Genomic DNA, 21,694 nt, shown 5'->3' on the forward strand with positions numbered 1-21,694 from the left:
ACTCAGCTTCCTTGCTGGCCTCTCAGTAGCACAGCTGGATTTCAGGGACTATTATGTACAGCTCAAAGCCGAGTTCAGTATCAGCTGGCAGCACTCAACACATAGCTGTGTATGTCAGGGCCCTGCTAGTGCCTGATGCCAACCAGAGTCCCCCTTTCTCCAACCATAACAGCTGCTCAACTCTACAGCTGGCTTCAAGCATTCCTCTTTCAATCCAGTGCTCATGGCAGCTACAGCTGTGTTTGTAAAAAGAGATATTGGTGAAGCGGCCGAGACAAGAGGCTGAAATGCTGCTGACAAAACAGAAGTGCAGTAGGAACCCAATCCCAATGTGCACCAAGCTGAGGAACAGCTCAGTTCAGAGCAAAGCTGAACTCAAACACTGCATCTCCCTGCAGTGCTGCCAAGCTCATTCCAGGATGTGTGTGTTGTCCACTGCTCAGGCTGAGTTCCTCCATATTCCAGCACAGCTTGGGAACATCACTAAGAGAACCAGAGAGCCCTCAGATGGGTACGCGGCAGCAAGAAGTCACTGAATGTACATTGTAATGTCAACTTTATTTCTGGAAAAGTCTTTACATTTTTAAGACAACATGTTAAACTTGAGACAACAGAGTTAACCCTTGCCAGCGTACAAATAAAACTACTGAAATTAAACTAATTACATTAATTTCACTTTGCTTCTCAGAAAACACCACAGACAATGGAATGGAGTTACAGTGCAGTTAGGCTGCAGCTCAGTGGAAAATTGCCATCACACTTGGTATATCCTTTTCCTGAACAAGAGGTTTCTTCGGGCTGCCAGGCTGCAGGAATTTCTTGATGTTGGGAACATTGCTCATTCTTGCTTTGAAACTCTACAAAACAAAAAGAACACAGCACTGCACTTATGACCAATGGCAACTCTCAGAGTAACAGTGCATTGGGTGACGTGAGCCTGGTGGCTGGTTCCTCGTGGCTACATTTTAGGGACATTTCTCTTCAGAGTGTTTACAAATGATGCAGATGGAGAACTCAGACACATCCAAAGCATGTTTGAAGATGTTTCTAATATAAGAGAAACTGCTGACTCCCTCTGAGGTGGGGAGACTTTGCAGAGAGAGATCTCTCAGAAACTGGAAGGCTGGCTGTCACACAACACATTGAGTTTAACATGAGTGAATGAATGCTGGATTCTGCACCTGGGATGCAGCAGCCTTGGATATGTGTACAGAGTGGGAGTAGAGAGGTGGTAGAGCAGCCCTGAGAAAAGGGATCTGGGGTTCTGCTGGATGACGGGTTGGAGATGAGCCAGCTGTGTGCCCTGGCAGCCCAAAGGGCCAATGCACCCTGCAGTGCCCCAGGTCCAGGACTGCTACTGGGAGAGGCAATGGGGTGTCCTGCTCTGCTCTGTGCTGAGTGGCCTCACCTCCAGCACTGTGTGCAGGTTTGGCTGCCACAGTGTAACAGGGACAGAAAACTGTTACAGATTGTCCACAGGGATCTACACAGACGGTGGCTGCAGCTCCTCACAGGGAGCAGAGGTGCAGTGCTGAGCTCTACTTTCTGTGGCAGGAACAGGGCCCAAGGGAACAGCATGGGGATCACTCCAGCCAGCGTCAGGATGGGAATTAGAAAAAGGTTCTTCACCAGAGGACAGTGAGAATGTCCAGGGTAGTGGGAATAGCCCCAAGCTGCCAGAATCACAGGATGCCAGGAATTGGAAGGGACCTTAAAAGATCATCTAGTTCCTGCCAGAACAAGAGCGCTTAGATTAGTTCTCCTTTGGTTTATTTCTATTAAAAATGTCTATGTAATTACCTTCAAGAGGGGAAATTTTGCAAGCACATCAGGCTTCAACTCTTCCACCAATAAAATGGTTTCCATTAAACTCACATCTGCTCTGCTCAGCTTGTTGCCAACAAGAAAGTCTTGTCCGTGGTCTTTCAAAACCTAAAAACATGGAAGGGGGAAGAGAAGCAAGTGTGATATGCACATTCACCACTTAATGCTAAAATATTCTCATTCTCTCATGGAATTGTCTGTGGAGCAAGGAAAGGTAATAAGAACATCTGTGCTACTTATAGATGACCACTCTGCCATCACAGCCCTTATACATTAGTCCCTTCCCTTCTGCATCTTTTTTTCCTGGCAGCTGAGGCCCAGCCCTCTTGCCTTCACTTCTGTAGCCCTTGTAATTACAGCACTCTTCCCCACGCAGTGTTGGTCTACACATCATGGAACACAACCATCACTGTACAGAATTTACAGAAGACTGGAATTCAGCACAGGCCATAGTAGGAGTATCCTGGGCTCTTTCAAATGATGGGCAGCTCCCTTATTTCTCACCTCTTTCTGCTGCAGTTTGGAAATACTGCACTGGGGGCTCTCTGCATGTAGCCCCTGCCTCAGTTTCTTCCTTCCCACTCAGCCATCTTCCTGTTTTTCTTCTTTAATGACAGAAGGACCTGCAGTCCTTCTCCTGTATCTATGCTGCAATTCTTCTAATGCACGTTTGGTCAGAGGGTCCAGTACTTCAGGAAGAGGCTTTGTGAAAAAGCCAGTGCTATTGTCTGAAACAATATACAGACTGAAACATGGAGCTCTGTGGAACTCAGTGCATCCTGGGTTGTTGCAGTACTGCCTGTCTCCCAGATCTGCAGTGTCTTCTGTCTCCAGCCTCATCTCACTCCCACCACAACCACAGCATTTACATTTAATTTTTCCTTTCTTTTCCTCTTCATAAAAGATTGTGTAGATCAGGGCTACTGTTTCAAGAAAATGATATTAATTAAGCTACTAAATGTTTGCTACGTACCTTCTCAAAGACTGGTAAGTATCTGTTTGTTGCCTTGTCCAAAATACTTGCAAGATCGTGCCCCCTTTCTTTAGCTACTTTGAATTCATGGTACATGATTAACTCATTCAGATCTGCCATTCCTTCCACATACATGTCAATTCTGAAAGGAACAGATTCAGTTGGTCAAGTCAAATGTAGGTTCAAATAGCACAACACAAACAAGCTTGAACCCATCAGTAAAAGGCTGTACTCCTTCTTTTTTGACCAGGGCACAAAGTTCTCTGCATTTAAAATTTTTCAAACCCAAATATAGAATCACTATGTATGTGTCCAAACCCATGATAAAACTCCAATCAGGCATGATCGATTAAACAGTGGATCTACAAAATGCCTAACAAATATCTTGAAACCTCTTCTGAATAACATAATGTATTTTAACATTTTTCAGGTTAAACCATGGAACCCCAGTGCATATTCTTTGTTTTCCCTCTGATAAAGCACTGATCTCCAACTTTCATAAGCTTCCTTCTGACTTTCTTCCTTTCTTATGTACCTATCCATAACTATTGTAGACATCACCTGCACTCAGGGTCCAACACACACTACAAGAAAACTTGCTGAATAAACATCTTGCAAGCCTAAATTTGACAAAGGATATTCTTGTGTCACACAGAAGAGTAGTACCAGCTATGAGCTAACAAACAAAGGTAGTACTGGTACAGTACAGGGCTCTCTCCTTCAGGTCCTTCCCGTAGAGATTGTATTTCCCTGCTATGTAGTTGAGGATGGCTCTGGTCTGCACCATCTTCATCCCATCAATCTCCACCATGGGCGCTTGCTGGAACAGCAGGGATCCATCTGGGGAAGAAGACAAGGAAATACTCAGCCTGGGAATGAAGATCATCTATGGGGCTTTGGGAAAATAACCAGCAATCTTATTCTTCATCTGTGGCACCCTTCCTCACCCTCATGATACGGTGTGGAAAATGTACTTTGGACACCTAGACTATTGTTAAAAATTGTGTTCATGCTTAGTGTTAGACATTAATATTTATCTTTGTGACTCCTACATTGACTTTACAGTGACTGAATAGTGCTTGGTGTTTCACGTGATTACTGAAAGAACTAAATCCCACTTGACATGAGACTGTAGTTGTGTTAATCCCTTCCTGAGGAAGATCATCATTATTATTGAATTATAAAAAGAGAAGGAAACTTACCTGCCTTTAACTTTTGGAAGTCATCCTTTGTTTTCAGAAATCTTTCTTCAAACTGTGGGGAATACAGAAGAAAAACTGTGTTCTGACTGCATGTTTTAACTTCTGCTTGCACAAAACAAGAGCCCAAATGGAAATGCTAATGGGAATTTTGTTTTAGATGCACTCAGTAAAGAATTGAATAATTAGTTTGCCTTTGCCATATTGTCTCCTCATCCCTCCCACATTCCATTCATAGATCTTCTGGGCATGCGACTAAGATTGTCCCAAAAGTAATGCCTCACATTTTTTATTTCCTTTTTCATGGAAACGACACCTACAACAACAAACAGCAGAGTAACATTATTTCAGATTCTCATCAACAAAACACTCCAACATAGTCATCACCATTAGTTACGAGTTTTGTCAGCAGTGAACAAGAACCTGCATGCCTTGTTAGTAAAAATAGACATGGCCATCTAGAAGGCCATTGCTGTCAAAAAATGCTGAAACTCCTTGCTGTGCTCACACCCACTGTTTAGCCTGCATAACTGTTCAGAAAGCATTGATCAGTGTCAATGAGTGCCAAATTTCGGCATGGCGGAATTCAATTCCACACCTTCACTTCATACACCAGTCCATGGCAGAAGCCATGGTGTTAGACTACCCATCTGCTGCCATCTTTATCCCAGCAATAAACGGTAATGAAATATTACCAAGAAGGTTCAGCCTCTACTGTCACATCACCAGAATCTGTCTCTGACATTGTGGGCTGAGGTAATAAAAAATGGGAGCATTACTTTCAGAGCAATCTTCCTATTCTGTTAAAGGCATAATATATATGCTATTTTGGAAACTGAGAGCAAACTAGAGGCCATCAGAAGTTGAGGTGCTCAACTCCTCTGATTAGGGGATAAGAGACAAGTTCTGATGCTGTGGTGTCAAATGACTTCTTGCACTGGTCACAAGGGAGATGGATGTAGAATGCTAACAGTGGGACTAACACACAACGCTTGGAAGAGAAACAACAATTTGGCCAGCATTTGATAGGTGATGGGTGTGCAATGCATTAAATGGAGAATCTGAAATTGCTGGTATATCCATTATTAACAAAGAATACTATAAATGAGTATTTGTCACATGCTATCAGTAGAAAAACCATAGACAAACCTCAACTCCAGCAGCTGCTAGTAGCCACCTTATTGGTTCCATTCGACCTCGTATATTGGCATAGTGCAGAACTGGCTTCCCAGACATCTTTCCACGTATCTGATTTCCTGCTATTCAGAACAAAAAAGAACTCTCACAAATCAAAGAGAATCAAAAGGTTGTTCATGAACCCGCAGCTGGTTCTCAAGCACTGCTCAAAGTGGTCTTCTTTTAAACCAATGACTGATGATGCAGGGCTGTCATCAAATCACCAGAGGAGACAAGAGTGGGAATGTGTTGGAAAGTGGTACGGTATTTCACACATGCAGTTTAGTTAAGCACAACAGTGTATTGACAGCAAGTGGTCCATTTCAAAGAACATGCAAAGCAAAGACCAGTTCCAGCCCAAAGTGTTCTGCTCATTATAATGAGACTTGAAGAATTTCCCCCTTGATTGTTTCATAGAAAAGAATCAAAAAATCATTAAAGTTGGAAAAGACCTCTAAGATCATCTTCTCCAGTTGTGTAGCCATCCCCACCATGTCCACTGACAATGTCCCTCAGTGCTATATCTACCTTTTCCTTGAACATCTCTGGGAACTGTGACAACACTTCCCAGGCAGCCAGTTCTAATACCTTGCTCTCTTATGGCCAAGAACAATTTACTCCAAACATCTGAACCTCCTTTCCTAGCCTAAACCTCCTCTGGTGCAACTTGAGGCCAGTACCTTGCCCCATAGGTAGTTACAGGGGAGAAGAGGCCAACCCCCACCACTCAACAACCTCCTTTCATTTTCAAGGCGATAAGATCTCCCCTGAGCCTCCTCTTCCTCAGACTATACAATTGCAGCTCCCTCAGCTGCTCCTCACAACACTTGAGCTCCACACCCTTCACAGCTTCACTGGAATTATCTAGATGCGCTTTAGGGCCTCAATGTCTTTGTTGCAAGGAGGGTCCCAAATCTGAACACTGCATTCGATTTAACTCCATTCAGCAGCACTCTCTGGGCTAAGCCAGCCAGCCAGCTTTTTACCCAGCACAGTGTATGCCTGTCAAAGCAATGGGTTTGCCAGCTTCACCAGAAGAATACTGAGAGACAGGGTCAGAGCCTTCACAGAAGTCCAGGTAGACCATATCCACAGCCTTTTCGCATCCACTTGGCATGTCACTTGGTGATAGAAGGGAGCAGGTTGGTCAAGGAGGATGTTCCTTACATGAACCCTTGCAGTTCATGCCTGAATCCCTAGCTGTCCAACCCAAGCCATCTGACTGCACTCAAAACAAGCTGCTCTGTGACCTTCCCTGATACAGAGGCCAGGCAGACAGGACTACAGTTTGCTGGATCACCTTTCCAATCCTTCTAATAGAGGAGCATCACCCCAGGAAGCCTGCATGCTTCTGGGACATCCTTCATTGACCAGGACTACTGAGAAACGATGGAAAGCAGCTTGACAAGATGTTCCATTAATTCCCTTGCTACCCTCATGTGGATCCCATCTGGCTCCATGGACTTGAGACAGTGCAGGGGGAACGGCAGGTTGCTCAATGTTTCCTCCTGAATTCTGGGGCTTTTATGCTGCTCTCTATCTCTATCTTCCAGCTCTTGGGGCTGAGTACCAAGTCCATAACAGGTCTGAGTTTTGAAGATGTAAAGAAGGCATTAAGATCCTTAGACTTTCTCTCATTCTCACTCATAATGTTGCCTACTGCATCCAGTAAAGGATGGAGATTCCTCCTTTACCAGACAGAGAACTGCCTTTTTTACCCTGGAGACTCAGCAAAAGTTACCTGCTCAGATGGAGCAGCCTCCTTCCCCACCACCTCATCTTATGGCACAAGGGACACTTTGTTCCTGTGACTCTAGGATTTCCTTTTTGAGCAATGTTCAGCCTTCCTGGGCCTCTCTGCCCCTCACTTCCTTATGGGTAAGGATTGGGGGGAAGGAAAATGACTTGACCTTATCATTCCCAGCACTGTGCTCAATCTAATTCACAGCAGACCCCATTCTTCTCTTTCTTTAGGCCACTACCCAATTTTGTTTCTGGTAACATGTTGCAGGTCATCACCACAGGCAGAGCCAAACTGAAATCCGGGCTCAGTTCTACTCCAGCTCATGCAGGGATTCAAATCAGTCATTGTCCCCAGGCTTTTGGGTATCTGTCCTATTCAGAACCAGGGCACAGCAAACACAGTGAAGGAGTAGGCATTGCCCAATTTATTTTCATGTCACAGTTATGAATAACAAGTCAAGAAACAAGCTGAATAATGAACAGCAGCAAAAAGCAACTGGTTACATCAAAACAAATCCCCCTTGCAAATAGCATCCCATTGTCTTTATTACAGGAATCACTTGATGCTTCTGAGATCTAAACTGATCTTTCTTCACTTGGTATATTGACCTATGCAAAAAAACATGTTAGCAAAGAATGCTCCTGCAGGTAATTACCTCCACTGACTTTAGCATCAAGTACACTAATTCCCTACACACATAAAGAAGACAAATATCCTTACCTTGCACAGACTGCAACTCGCTCTGAGCTCTCAGCAGCTTTGCCCTGAGGTTATTGGAGCTTTTAGCCCCTCCTACCAATTTGCAGACACTGCTGTTGGGTAACGCACTTACTTCATAAGTTAAAACATTAAGTTTTAATCACTTATTACCCACTAATGCTGATGGTGCACATATATAGCAATTGTGAGAGGTTACCAGCATTTTGGACAACCACCCCAGCACTACATTTTATACTTCCCATTTTCACTGTATGGCAACTTGCTACTTAGCAAGAATCACAGCTGCCAAAAAACCTTCCACAGTTAAAAAACAACAAACAAATACCACAATACTAATTTCAGTTAAAAAAGATCATGATGCTGTAGTTTTGTACCTCTTTACTCTTGTTATATAAACTATTTTATCTGGAACCATTCATTGTCAACCTTCCCTTTCCTTCTTTTAGAGGCAGGGGACGTTCCTTCAGGTCATTTTATTCAGAAAAACCTCATGTTTGAAGACAGAAGTGTTTATTACTTTCTGTCAAAAACTCCACCCTGGATTTGCCCTGGGGAAAATGGTGGCTCCTAATGAGAGTAGGAGGTGGTGAAAGAGAGCGCCTATCAGGAGGGCCTACTGATACCTGTTTTATTTTATAACTGTGTTGATCACAAAGAGGTTAGTATCACATGATTTCCCTTGCACCTACCTCCTGTCTAATCTACTAATCTACCACCTGATTAGCACATCTGTAGGCATTATGTGCACCCAAGGTAAATGTGCTCTGTGAAAATCTGCTGAATCACCCCAGGCTTGAATGTGGGCCAGGACATTCTTCTGCTATTCCACAGGGGTTGTGTGAACTGTAGACAAATAAATGAGTTGTTACAGTTGAGGCAGTGCTCCTTCTGGTGCTCCTCATAGATGAAAATAGACAACAAAAATTTGATGCTGGTCTCCTTTCAATGGATCTAAATCCAGGTAGGAAGAATCCCTCACCAAACACTGGAGCTACAGCTGATATCCAAACCAAAGCCAGCAGTATGCACTCAAAAGGTCAGTTTCTGGCATGTGTGAAGGCATCTGATTTTTAAGTACTTCTCACTTCAGGTGAACCATCCAGGTGAAAAAACTAAGGGAAATCTCAGATATACACCTTAATAAACTAACAGAGAGAATATTCAACACTGATGCTGCTGGTGACCACCAGCTTATTCCCATCTGGGGACTTCCTTTTTATTTTAAAGAAAGATACTCAAAATTCCAAGGCTGTCTTTAAATGTGAGAGAAAATGGTGCCTGCACAAACTGCACTGTGTTGTGGTATTCAAGGAGGAGGAGGGGATGGAGGGACCTGAGCCTCAGCTGTGACTAAGGAAACCTGCAAGGCTATGCCCAGCCCTGCATTGTTGCAGATACAAAGGACTCATCTGGTGCTTTGTATAATTCAAAGCAACTGGGTATTTATTGCTCTTTCTGAACTGTCACTGCATGCGTTCAGCACACATGAAAAGCCCAACTCACGCATTCTATCCCGTGACATGTTTCCCCTGAGAGCCACCCTTAGAATCCGGCTGGGTAGGTACGTAACAAGTGATCTTTTAAACCCAGGGATATGTTTACACAAATAGCCATGCAGTTATCAGTAATGTAGCTCCAGAGTGTTACCTGTGCACCGTTGCTTTTAGAGCTCTCTCTGCACATTCACATCACAACACGCTCCTCTGAAGCACATCCCCTGCTTTGAGATCTTCTTCACATTCCCTCATTTGCTACTGTTCTTTCTCCTGCTCAGCTTGCAGTTACACTTTGTGTCCTCCTGGCTACAAACTGTCTTACTGTGATGTAATCGGTGTACAGAAACACCCATCTCCAAGGAAGACCAATATGTTGGGTGGTATCTGCAACGTGCTCTATGAGGAACAACCACTGCTTTGCCGCAGAACTCAACCCAGTCAACAGGTGCTCCAAACCTCTGCTCAACTAACAGCTTGCCATGGGGATTCCCAGACACCTCAGTCTCCTTCAGCAAAGTTCTTCTTTCACATGAATGGGTGCTTGATATCAAAGACTTGATGAAGTCTCAATCAGACTAGAGCTGCTTGATGCCTAACTAAGACCTGAATAGTAATCATGCATTTAGAAAAGCGTCTAATTACAGCTACTTACACACAGACAAAAGATCAAGATCTATTCACTACTTCTCATTCCAGTAAGGGTTTGCCTTGTACTGCACACAGTGAAAGTGCTCCCAAACAGCATATTGTTCAGAATTATTTCATTCCCTAGTGCTCCAGAAGTACATGATGGTCTCAAGTCCTCTCTACCTGAGGACACAACTGCACTCAGGGCTCTCACAGCCTGGACCACCACTGGACAAGCACCCCAACATCCAGCGTGTGGATACAAGCTGGAAGATGCACTACAGAGGCAGGCTAGCTTAAGCAGAAAGAGCAAACTTCCCTGACCTCCCCCAAAGCACAAGAACAGCTGGGAAAAATCAAGGCAGCCAAAGCCCTGCTTGCCAGTGTCAGCAAGTGACTGCTACAGCTGTGAGCACTGTCTTTTCGGTTCTCTTTTTGGGTGTCTGTGTGTGTGTGTGTATGAGGGTGTGTGTTTTGTTCAAAACAATTCTATTACCGGCCCTCCATCAGGAAGCACATAAGCAAAGTTCCAGGGGTATGCATAGACTGCTGCCTGAACTTAAACGCTTCTCCTCATCGCACACGGACCTGCACGCAGCCCGTGCCGATCCAGCGGTCCGGCAGCACCACCCTCGCTCCCGGGCCACTCAGAGCTCCGGGACGGCCGCGGGTTCCCGGCCCCAGCCCGGCGTGTCCCGCTCCCAGCGCCGCTGTCGGGCGGTACCCCCGCCGTCCCTGGTGGATCGCTCCCGCGGACGGAACCCCCGTTCGGGCCGCCCCCCTCTGCAATGCTCTGCCCTGCCACCGTCCAGCGCGCTCCCCCACAGCCCGTACCACCTCTGGAGACGCCGATAGCGTCGATTGCTCTCCCTGTGCCGCCGTCGGAGCTCAGCTCCAGGCCCGCCCCGTCGGCTGTGGGCGGCCCCGGGGAGGGGGAGGAGAAGCTGCCCGTGAGAAGCTGAAACGGCCTTGTCTTGATGGAAGCGCTGCTCGACGATCTGCTGAGCGTCAGCGAGATATCAACACGGTTTTCATCTAAAATCCAAAGTACGGGGCCGTGGCAGCCCCTGGAAAGAGGCTTAGCCTCGGATGGGTACGCAGCGGCAAGAAGTCACTGAACGTACATTGTAATGTCAACTTTATTTCTGGAAAAGTCTTTACGTTTTTAAGACAACATGTTAAATTTGAGACAACAGAGTTAACCCTTGCCAGTGTACAAATGAAACTATTGAAATTAAACTAATTGCATTAATTTCACTTTGCTTCTCAGAAAACACCACAGACAATGGAATGGAGTTACAGTGCAGTTAGGTTGCTGCTCAGTGGAAAATTGCCAGCAAGCCTGGGATATCTTTTTCCTGTAGAGGTGGTTTCTTCGGGCTGCCAGGCTGCAGGAATTTCTTGATATTGGGCATATTGCTCATTCTTGCTTTGAAACTCTACAAAACAAAAAGAACACAGCACTGCACTTAAGACCAGTGGCGACTCTCAGAGTAACAGCGCATTGGGTGACGTGAGCCTGGTGGCTGGTTCCTCGTGGCTGCATTTTAGGGGCAGTTCTCTTCAGAGTGCTTACAAATGATGCAGAACTCAGACACATCCAAAGCATGTTTGAAGATGTTTCTAATACAAGAGAAACTGCTGACTCCCTCTGAGGTGGGGAGACTTTGCAGAGAGAGATCTCTCAGAAACTGGAAGGCTGGCTGTCACACAACACATTGAGTTTAACATGAGTGAATGAATGCTGGATTCTGCACCTGGGATGCAGCAGCCTTGGATATGTGCACAGAGTGGGAGTAGAGAGGCTGGAGAGCAGCCCTGAGAAAAGGGATCTGTGGTTCTGCTGGATGACGGGTTGGAGATAAGCCAGCAGTGTGCCCAGGCAGCCCAGAAGGCCAACGCACCCTGCAGTGCCCCACGTCCATCGCTGCCACCTGGTTATGGGAGGGTTGTCCTGTTGTGTTCTGTGTGGCCTCACCTCCAGCACTGGGTGCAGGTTTGGCTGCCACAATGTAAAGACATAAAACTGCTACAGTGTATGCAGGGGACTACACTGATGTCAAAGTGTCTATAAGTCAAGAGATACAAGGAGCAATTTAGGACCCTTGATTTGCTCTGCACAGAGCAAAGTAGCTGAAGGGAAGCCTCATGGTGACTGCAGCTCCTCACAGGGAGCAGAGGGGCAGCGCTGAGCTCTGCAGCGCTGAGCTCTGCTCTGTTTGACAGGGAACGGCATGGAGCTGTGATAGGGGAGGGGCGGCTGGGGGTCAGGGACATGGTCTGCACCAGATGGCAGTGGGCCTGAGTTCAAGGTGCCCTTGGATAATGCTCTCAGACATCGAGTTTGAATTCTGGGAGGTCCTCTGTGGAGCCAGGAGCTGGATTCAATTGTCCTTATGAGTCTCTTCCAGATATTATAAGATTTTAAGAATCTATGCTTCAACCTACTATGCCTTTCAGTACCCTGGCAGCTGAGGTGACAGAAGGCCAGCATAACCACCAGTATTTCAGGCTGGTCAAAACCACTTACAATGTTTGACTTTTATTTTATTTTCCTACTCTGCCACTCCCATATTTTCTCAACCAGTTTAAATCAGGGCTTCTGCTTTGGTTTACATCCATTAAAACTGTCTATGCAATTACCTGCAAGAGAGGAAACTTTGCAAGTGCATCAGGCTTGAATTCTTCCAGCACTAAAATGGTTTCCAGTAAACTCACATCTGCTCTGCTCAGCTTGTTGCCAACAAGGAAGTCTTGTCCGTGGTCTTTCAAAACCTAAAAACATGGAACAGGGACCAGAAGCAGGTGTGATTTGTTTGTCACCTAACATGGTATCTTCACAGTAAGGTCATCCACTGCAAGGATTTGTTGCCCAACGAAGAAATGCAATGAGAACACCTGTAGTACTACCACCCTGCTTCCAGCTCAGCCACCTTCCCTTTTTCTTTTTCTTCTTTAATGACAGAAGGACCTGCAGTCCTTCTCCTGTATGTATGCTGCAATTCTTCTAATGCACATTTGGTCAGAGAGTTCTGTACTTCAGGAAGAGGCTTTATGTAAAAGCCAGTGCTATTGTCTGAAACAACATACAGACTGAAACATGGAGCTCTGTGGAACTCAGTGTGTCCTGGGTTGTTGCAGCTCTGCCTGTCTCCTAGATCTGCAGTGTCTTCTGTCTCCAGCCTCATCTCATTCCCACCACAATCAAAGCATTTACATTTAATTTTTCCTTTCTTTTCTTCTGAATTAGAGATCTTGTATACCAGGATTGGGATTTCAGGAAAACAGTATTAATTAAGCTACTAAATCTTTGTTACGTACCTTCTCAAAGACTGGTAAGTATCTGTTTGCAGCCTTGTCCAAAATACTTGCAAGATTTTGCTCCTTTTCATTAGCAGGTTTGAAGTCATGGTACATGATTAACTCATTTAGATCTGCCAGTCCTTCCACATACATGTCAATTCTGAAAGGAACAGATCCAGTTGGTCAAGTCAAATATAGGAGGTCTGAATTGCACAACAGGAACAAGCTGGAACCCATCAGAAAAGGGCTCTATCTGTTTTTTCACCATGGCATATCTTCTCTGCATTTAAAATTTTTCAAACTCAAATAACGAACTGGCATATGTGTCCATACAAATATCTTGAAACGTCTGACTTCTATTGAATAACATACTGAATAGCCTTTTTACATTCTACAGGTAAAACCAGAGGACTTCGGCTTCTTCTCCCTGGCAACAAACAAGACCCGAGAAAACGGCCACAAGTTGTACCAGAGGAGGTTTAGATTAGATATAAGGAAAAACTTTTTCTCTCAGAGAGTGGTCAGGCACTGGAATGGCTGCCCAGGGGGTGGTGGAGTCACCGTCCTTGGCAGTGTTCAAGAGGCATCTGGATGAGGAGCTTTGAGATCTGGTTTATTGGCTTGTGGTAGCAACAGTAATGGGAGGATGGTTGGACTGGATGATCTTGTAGGTCCTTTCCAACCTTGTGATTCCATAATTCTATGATTATTTTTTTTTTTTTTTCCTCCTATAAAGCACCCATCTCTGGCCTTCAAAAAATCCCTTCCACCTTTCTTCCTGTCTTATCTACTTATCCATTACTATTGTAGACATCACCTGCACTCAGGGTCAACACATGCTATAAGAAAACTCCCTGAATAAATGCCTTGCAAGTCTAAACGTGAACAGGAATATTCTTGTGTCATCAGAACAGTAGCACTAGCTATGATCTAACAAACAAAAGTAGTACTGGTACAGTACAGGGCTCTCTCCTTCAGGTCTTTCCCGTAGAGATTGTATTTCCCTGCTATGTAGTTGAGGATGGCTCTGGTCTGCACCATCTTCATCCCATCAATCTCCACCATGGGCACTTGCTGGAACAGCAGGGATCCACCTGGGGAAGAAGAAGACAAGGAAATGCTCAGCCTGTGAATGAAGATCATCTATGGGGGTAAGGGAAAATAACCACCAATCTTATTCTTCATCCCCACCCTCCTAATAAAGTACCGAAAATGTACTTTGGACACCTGGACTATTGTTAAAAATTGTGTTCACGCTTAGTGTTAACATACACGTTAATTTGAACTTTGTGACTCCTACATTGACTTTACAGTGCACAAATAGTACTTGGTGTTTCACGTGATTACTGCAAGAACTAAATACCACTTGACATGAGGCTGTAGTTGTGTAAATCCCTTCCTGAGGAAGATCAGCACGGCAAAGGCCACTCGGAGTTCAGATATCTTTGAAAAGCCAAGCTATGAGCACAGTCGTATAATTTGGTTTAGAGGAAATGTGATTAACCAGGCTCACAGCAATGGAATCTAAAGAGAGCAAGGTGAGCTGCTGCAAGGAAAATAGGAGCACAAGTACAGCTTAAACTCAGAGATGTACAACTCTGGCGTCATACAGATTATCAAATAACAGCTTTGTGGGCAGCCTAAAGTATGAATGAATTTCATGATGATCTGACTGGAAAGAATGTACTAACATGGGGCAACTGGCAACGGGTTACTGCTGATACAGAGAAAGTGACATCTGAACACCAGGATACACTGTTACTGTGTGGGTGATGGAGAGCTGGCACTGATTGCCCAGAGCCTACGGACTCTCCTCCTTGGAGATCTTCAAAAGCCACTTGGATGCCATCCTGGGGACCTACTCTGGGTGTCCCTCCTTGAGTAGGGGATGGACGTGATGGACCTCAAGGTGATGATTACTGCAGTGCATGTCTGTGATTCCATCTGTAACAGCCAGTCTGTGTTATCTTTCATGAAACACAATTCCTCTCACCTACCAGGACAAACAGTTCTAATGATCATTGTTGTCTGATTATTAAAAGGGGAAGAAAACTTACCAGCCCTTAGCTTCTGGAGATCTTCCTTTGTTTCTATAAATTTTTCTTCAAACTGCAGGGGATAAAGAAGAAAAATTTTGCCTTTTTCATATTGTCTCCTTGTCCCTCTCCCATTCCATTCTTAGATCCTAAGGTACTAAGGTTGCTTCATAAGTAATGCCTCCCACCCCTTTTTTTTAGGGGGAGGAGGTGTTCATGAAAACTGAAATAAATATGAACAACAGAGTAGCACAGTTTGGTAGACCAGATTAGACCCAAGAAAACACTGTCACCACCATTAGCCATGAGCCTTCTTCAGTGATGAACAAGAACCTGCATGCCTTGTTAGTAAAAATAGGCATGGCCATCTGGAAGGTGGCTTGTCTAACACTCTGCAGTTAAAAAATGCTGAAACTCCTTGCTGTGCTCACACCCACTGTTTAGCCTGCATAACTGTTCAGAAAACATTCATTAGTGTCAATGGGTGCTGTTTTTTATGCATGAGGAAATTCAATTCCATACCTTTGCTTCATATGCATGATCATGCCAGCTGCCATTGTATCAGACTGCCCCTCTGCTGCCATTTCATTGCTGCAGCAATAACATGTAATGAAATACTGCCAGGAAGGTTCAGCCTCTACTGCCACATCACAAAATCCGTCGCTGTCATCATGGGCCAATGTAATAAAAAAGGGAGCATTACTTTCCAAGAAGTCCTTCGATTCTGTTATAGGCATAATTTATATACTATTCTGGAAACTGAATGCAAACTAGAGGCCATCAGAAGTTGAGGGGCTCAACTCCTCTGACCAGAGAATAAGAAGACAAGTTCTGATGCTGTGGTGTTAAATGACTTCTTGCACTGGTCACAAGGGAGATGGATGTAGAATGCTAACAGTGGAACTAACACACAACACTTGGAAGAGAAACAGCAACTTGGCCAGCATTTGCTTGGTGATGGGTGTGCAACACATTCAGTGGAGAATCAGAAATTGCTGGTATATCCATTATTAATAAAGAATACTATAAATGAGTATTTGTCACATGCTATTTGTAGAACAACCACAGACAAACCTCAACTCCAGCAGTTGCTAGTAGCCACTTCACTGGTTCCATTCGGCCTCGGACACTGACATAGTGCAGGACTGGCTTCCCAGACATGTTTCAATGTATCTGATTTCCTGCTATCCAGAACAAAAAAGAACTCTCACAAATCAAGGAGGATCAAAAGGTTGTTCATGAATCCACAGCTGGTTCTCAAGCACTTCTCAAAGCAGTCTTCTTTTAAATTACTGATGATGCAGGACTCTTATCAAATCACCAGAGGAGACAAGAGTGGGAATGTGTTGGAAAACGGTACGGTATTTCACACGTGCAGTTTAGTTAAGCACAACCATGTGCTGACAGCAAGTGGCCCATATCAGAGAACGTGCAAAGCAAAGACCAGCTCCAGCCCAAAGTGTTCTGCTCTGACTGAAAATCTGGCTGCGCACAATGCACTGAGCAAACTTAGCAATTACTGTAGTTTCTCCGCTAGACTCTAAGGTGCATTATTATGAGACATGAAGAAATTCCCTGCCATCCTTGGACACTTTCATAGAATAGAATCAAAGACTCATTAAAGTCAGAAAAGACCTCTAAGATAATCTTCTGCAATTGAGTAGCCATTCCCACCATGCCCACTAACCATATCCCGTGGTGCTATATCTACCCTTGTCTTGAAAGCCTCCAGGGACTGTGACTGCAACAATTTCCAAGAAAGCCTGGTCTAATTCATCACTGTTATGGATAAGAATAGATATTTCCTACTATCTGAGCCTCCTTTCCTAGCCTAAAACTCCTCTGGTGCAACTTGAGGCCAGTACCTTGTCCCATAGGTAGTTACAGGGGAGAAGAGGCCAGCCCCCACCACTCAACAACCTCCTTTCATGTTCAAGGCAAGAAGGTCTCCCCTGAGCCTCCTCTTCCTCAGACTATACAATTGCAGCTCCCTCAGCTGCTCCTCACAACACTTGTGCTCCACACCCTTCACAGCTTCACTGGAATTATCGGGATGTGCTTTAGGGCCTCAGTGTCTTCGTTGCTGGAAGAGGCCCAAATCTGAACAATGCATTCAATTTAACTCTCAATTTAACAGCACACTCTCTGGGCCTGGGCAGCCAGCCAGTTTTTTACCCAGCACGGTGTATGCCTGTCAAAGCAATGGGTTTGCCAGCTTCAACAGGAGAATACTGAGAGACAGCGTCAGAGCCTTCACTGAAGTCCAGGTAGACCATATCCACAGCCTTTTCGCATCCACTTGGCATGCCACTTGGTGATAGAAGGGAGCAGGTTGGTCAAGGAGGATGTTCCTTACATGAACCCTTGCAGTTCATGCCTGAATCCCTAGTTGTCCAACCCAAGCCATCTGACTGCACTCAAAACAAGCTGCTCTGTGACCCTCCCTGATACAGAGGCCAGGCAGACAGGACTACAGTTTGCTGGATCACCTTTCCAATCCTTCTAATAGAGGAGCGTCACCCCAGGAAGCCTGCATGCTTCTGGGACATCCTTCATTGACCAGGACTACTGAGAAATGATGGAAAGCAGCTTGACAAGATGTTCCACTAACTCCCTCAGTACCCTCACGTGGATCCCATCTGGCTCCATGGACTTGAGACAGTGCAGGGGGAACAGCAGGTTGCTCAGTGTTTCCTCCTGAATTCTGGGGCTTTTATGCTACTCTCTATCTCTGTCCCCCAGCTCATGGGGCTGAGTACCAAGTCCATAACTGGTCTGACTTCGAAGACAGACTTAAAGAAGACATTAAATCCCTCAGACTTTTTCTCATCCTTGCTTGTAATGTTGCCTGTTGCATCCAGTGAAGGATGGAGATTCCTCCTTTACCAGACAGAGAACTGTCTCTTTTCTCCTGGAGTCTCAGTAAAAGTTACCTGCTCAGATGGACCAGCATTCTTCCCCACCATCTCATCTTATGGCACGGGGGACACTTTGTTCCCATGACTCTAGGATTTTCTTTTAGGGCAATGTGCAGCCTTCCTAGACCTCTCTGCTCCTCAATTCCTTATGCGTAAGGATTGGGGGGAAGGAAAATGACTAGACCTTATCATTCACAGCATTCACAGCAGACCCCATTCTTCTCTTTCTTTAGGCCAATACCAAATTTTGTTTCTGGTAACATCTTGCAGGTCATCACTACAGGCAGAGCCAAAGTGAAATCCCTGCCAGTTCTACTCCATCTCATGCTCATCAATCATTCAAATCAATAATTTTCATCCAGGCATGTGGGCACCTGCCCCATTCAGAACGAGGGCACAGCAAACACAATGAAGGTGTAGGCAGTGCCCAGGAAATGCCTACAACTAAACAAATCCCCCGTATAAGTAGCTTGCCACTGTCTCCAAAATAAGAACCACTTCACACTTCTGAGATCTAAACTGCTTTTTCTTAATCAGTATGCACGCAAAGCAGATGACTATTAATTACTCATCTGACGCACAGAGCCCTGTTAGAAAAGGATACACTTGTAGGTATTTAATTCACAAAATCCTTCCACTGATTTTAGCATCAAGTACACTAATTCACTTTGCAAACCCAAAAGCCAACTCTTACCTTGCACAGACTGGAACCAGCTCTGAGCTCTCAGTAGCTTTGCCCTGAGCTTATGGAGCTTTTAGCTCCTCCTACACAGCAAACTGCAGACACTTCTCTGCTGATGGGTAATGCTACTTCTTAATCAATTAATACATCTAATTTTAATCACTCATTACCTACAAGAAGGGAATACTTGACTAATGCTGACAGTGCACATATATAACACTTGTGAGAGGTCACAAGCGTTTGAGACAACCACCCCAGCACTACATTTTATACTTCTCATTTTCACTGTATGGCAACTTCCTACTTAGCAAGAATCACAGCAGCCAAAAACCTTCCACCGTTTAAGAAAAAACACCATGATCCTAATCCAATTTCAATTAAAGCATTTCATGATTTTTGTAGTTTTGTGCCTCTTTGCACACCTATCATCAACTATTTCACATGGAATCCTTGATTGGCAACCTTTCTTTCCCTTTCTTTAGAGGCAGGGGATGTTCAGTATATTTTCATCAGAAGAACCTCATTTTTGAAGACAGAAGTGTTTATTTCTTTCTGACAAAGACACCACCCTGGATTTGCCCTGGTGAAAATGACTGCTTATATTCAGAGTAGGAGGTGATAGGAGAGCCCTATCAGGAGGACCAGCCGCTAACTGTTTTATTTGATAACCATGTTGATCACAAAGAGGTTAGTATCACATAATCACCCTTGCCCTCACCTCCTATCCAGTCTACCTTGTTAGTGCCCTTGTAGGCAACACATGCACCCAGGGTCAATGTACTCTGAAAAAAATCTGCTGAATCACTCCAGGCTTGAATGTGGGCCAGGAGATTCTTCTGCTATTACACGGAGGGAGTATGAACTGAAGTCAAATAAATGAGTTATTAAGACAGATATAGGTAATAATTGGTTATCATATACGATGTTGATTCCCTGACCAAGTGTAGTAATGTTTTGCATCATCAAACCTTGCAAACTTTCCCATAGAATGGGCCAGAATTACTTTGGCTTGGGTTGGAGATACACTCAAAATTCCAAGGCAGACTTTAAAATGTAAGGGAAATTGGTGCCTGCACAAACTGCACTGTGCTCTGGTATTCAAGGAGGAGGAGGGGATGGAGGGAGTGGGACCTCAGCTGTGACTAAGGAGAGCTGCCTTGTTGCAGGTATAAAGGACTCATCTGGTGCTTTGTATAATTCAAAGCAACTGGATACTTCTTGCTCTTTCTGAACTGTCACTGCATGTGTTCAGCACACCTGAAAAGCCCAACTCACACATTCTATCCCATGACACATTTCTCCTGAGTGCCACCCTCTGAATCTGACTGGGTAGGTATGTAACAAGTGATCTTTTAAACTTAGGGGTATGTTTACACAAGATAGCCATGCAGTTATCAGTAATGTAGCTCCAGGGTGTTACCTGAGCACTGTTGTTTTTAGAGCTCTCTCTGCACATTCACATCACAACACGCTCCTCTGAAGCACATCCCCTGCTTTGAGATTTTCTTCACATTCCCTCATTTGCTCCCTTTCTTTCTCCTGCTCAGTTTGCAGTTACACTTTGTGTCCTCTTGGCAACAAAGAATCTTACTGTGAGTACAGAAACACCCATCTCCAAGGAAGATCATTATTATCTGCAATGTGCTCTATGCAGCAGAACTCAACCCAGTCGACAGGTGCTCCAAATCTCTGCTCAGCTAACAGCTTGCCATGGGGATTCCCAGATACTTCAGTCTCCTTCTGTAAAGTTCTCCTTTCACATGAATAGGTGCTGGATAACAAAGACTTCATGGAGTCACAGACTAGAGCTGCTTGATGCCTAAGACTTGAGCAGCAATCAGTGCTCCAGAAATACGCGATGCTCTCATGTCCTCTCCACCTGAGGACACAACAGCACTCAGGGCCCTTGCAGCCTGGACCACCAATGGACAAGCACTCCAACATCCAGCATGTGGATACAGGCTGGGAGATGCACTACAGAGGCAGGTTAGCTTAAGCAGAAAGAGCAAACTTCCCTGACCTCCCCCAAGGCACAGGAACAGCTGGGAAAAATCAAGGCAGCCAAAGCTCTGCTTGCCAGTGTCAAAGGAACACCCCCAGCCTGTACTTGTCCATCACTGCTCCCTCAGGGACTGGGCAAGGCCTGAAGCTTTGGAGCAGGAGAGGAAAAGCAGAGACCTTCCAGCAACGGCACTGCTGAGGGACCCAGCTCTGGGCTTTGGGCTGAACACCTGCTGTGGTGGCACCGTGCTGAAGGGATTCTGTTACCGCTCTGCAACACACGCTCCTTGGAAAACATCGACTCACATCTGAGTAGCAAACTTGTACCTTTCCTGAGCAACACTGCTGGGCCTGAAATCACAAATCACCCACAACTGCTGCCTTTGGCCTCAGCTACACCCACCAGAGCGACTGCTACAGCTGTGAGCGCTGTCTTTTCGGTTCTTTTGTGTGTGTGTTGTTCAAAACAATTCTACTACCGGCCTTCCAGCATGAAGCACATAAGCAAACTTCCGTGCATTTACACAGTCCGCTGCCTGCACTTAAGCGCTCCTCCTCACTGCACGAAGACCTGCAGGCAGCCCGGGGCGATGCTCTGCTCCCCGCACACACACCCACGGGTCGCTCAGGCAGAAGGACCTTAGAACAGACCCTGCTGCAGCCAGCCCGTTCTTGGGACTGCAATTGCTTACCAGAGGGCGGTTTCCACTCGGATTCGGGACAAGATTTCGATCCTTCAACCAGCCGAGCTGGAAAAGGCTCCTCAAAGAGTATAAGAGCAAATCACCGCCCAAGGCAGCACATCAGCGCCACAACCGGTGGCTCAACGCCAACCCAGCCGTTCCCACCGCCCGTACCGCCGGCAGGATCCACCGCCGCGCAGACCAATCCCGCTCCGCCTCCGCGCTCCTCCCTGCCCGCCCCCGGCATCCCGTGTCGGCTGTGGGCGGCCCCGGTCCCGCGGCGGGGTGTTTTGGAGGCTGTCGGGTGCTGCT

At 45.4% G+C, this 21,694-nt stretch overlaps 2 protein-coding genes across 9 annotated transcripts; both read right to left on the bottom strand.

Annotated features, from left to right (window-relative positions):
• Window positions 1-540: 540 nt before the first annotated feature.
• On the bottom strand, window positions 541-10,800 carry LOC140249511 (glutathione S-transferase-like). 6 transcript variants are annotated; one of them, XM_072331263.1, is made up of 7 exons: window positions 10,594-10,800; window positions 5,146-5,255; window positions 4,000-4,051; window positions 3,505-3,637; window positions 2,798-2,939; window positions 1,801-1,932; window positions 541-857 (listed from the first exon to the last, which is right to left on the bottom strand). In XM_072331263.1, the coding sequence occupies exons 2-7, from the start codon at window positions 5,230-5,232 to the stop codon at window positions 738-740; spliced, it is 666 nt and encodes a 221-aa protein (XP_072187364.1). In that variant the 5' UTR covers window positions 5,233-5,255; window positions 10,594-10,800; the 3' UTR covers window positions 541-737. The 6 variants fall into 6 exon arrangements, with proteins under 6 accessions (XP_072187364.1, XP_072187359.1, XP_072187360.1 ...); XM_072331258.1 differs by having other exon boundaries at window positions 5,146-5,252; window positions 10,597-10,680; XM_072331259.1 differs by having other exon boundaries at window positions 5,146-5,252; window positions 10,594-10,671.
• Window positions 10,770-21,608, bottom strand: LOC140249512 (glutathione S-transferase-like). 3 transcript variants are annotated; one of them, XM_072331265.1, is made up of 7 exons: window positions 21,392-21,587; window positions 16,173-16,279; window positions 15,120-15,171; window positions 14,024-14,156; window positions 13,081-13,222; window positions 12,403-12,534; window positions 10,775-11,198 (listed from the first exon to the last, which is right to left on the bottom strand). In XM_072331265.1, exons 2-7 carry the CDS (start codon window positions 16,257-16,259, stop codon window positions 11,079-11,081), a joined length of 666 nt encoding a protein of 221 aa, XP_072187366.1. In that variant the 5' UTR covers window positions 16,260-16,279; window positions 21,392-21,587; the 3' UTR covers window positions 10,775-11,078. The 3 variants fall into 3 exon arrangements, with proteins under 3 accessions (XP_072187367.1, XP_072187366.1, XP_072187365.1); XM_072331264.1 differs by having other exon boundaries at window positions 10,778-11,198; window positions 16,173-16,282; window positions 21,392-21,608; XM_072331266.1 differs by lacking the exon at window positions 21,392-21,587 and having other exon boundaries at window positions 10,770-11,198; window positions 16,173-16,274.
• Window positions 21,609-21,694: the final 86 nt, after the last annotated feature.

This window comes from Excalfactoria chinensis, chromosome 3 (genome assembly GCF_039878825.1).
Source record: "Excalfactoria chinensis isolate bCotChi1 chromosome 3, bCotChi1.hap2, whole genome shotgun sequence".
Classification (NCBI taxonomy): domain Eukaryota; kingdom Metazoa; phylum Chordata; class Aves; order Galliformes; family Phasianidae; genus Excalfactoria; species Excalfactoria chinensis.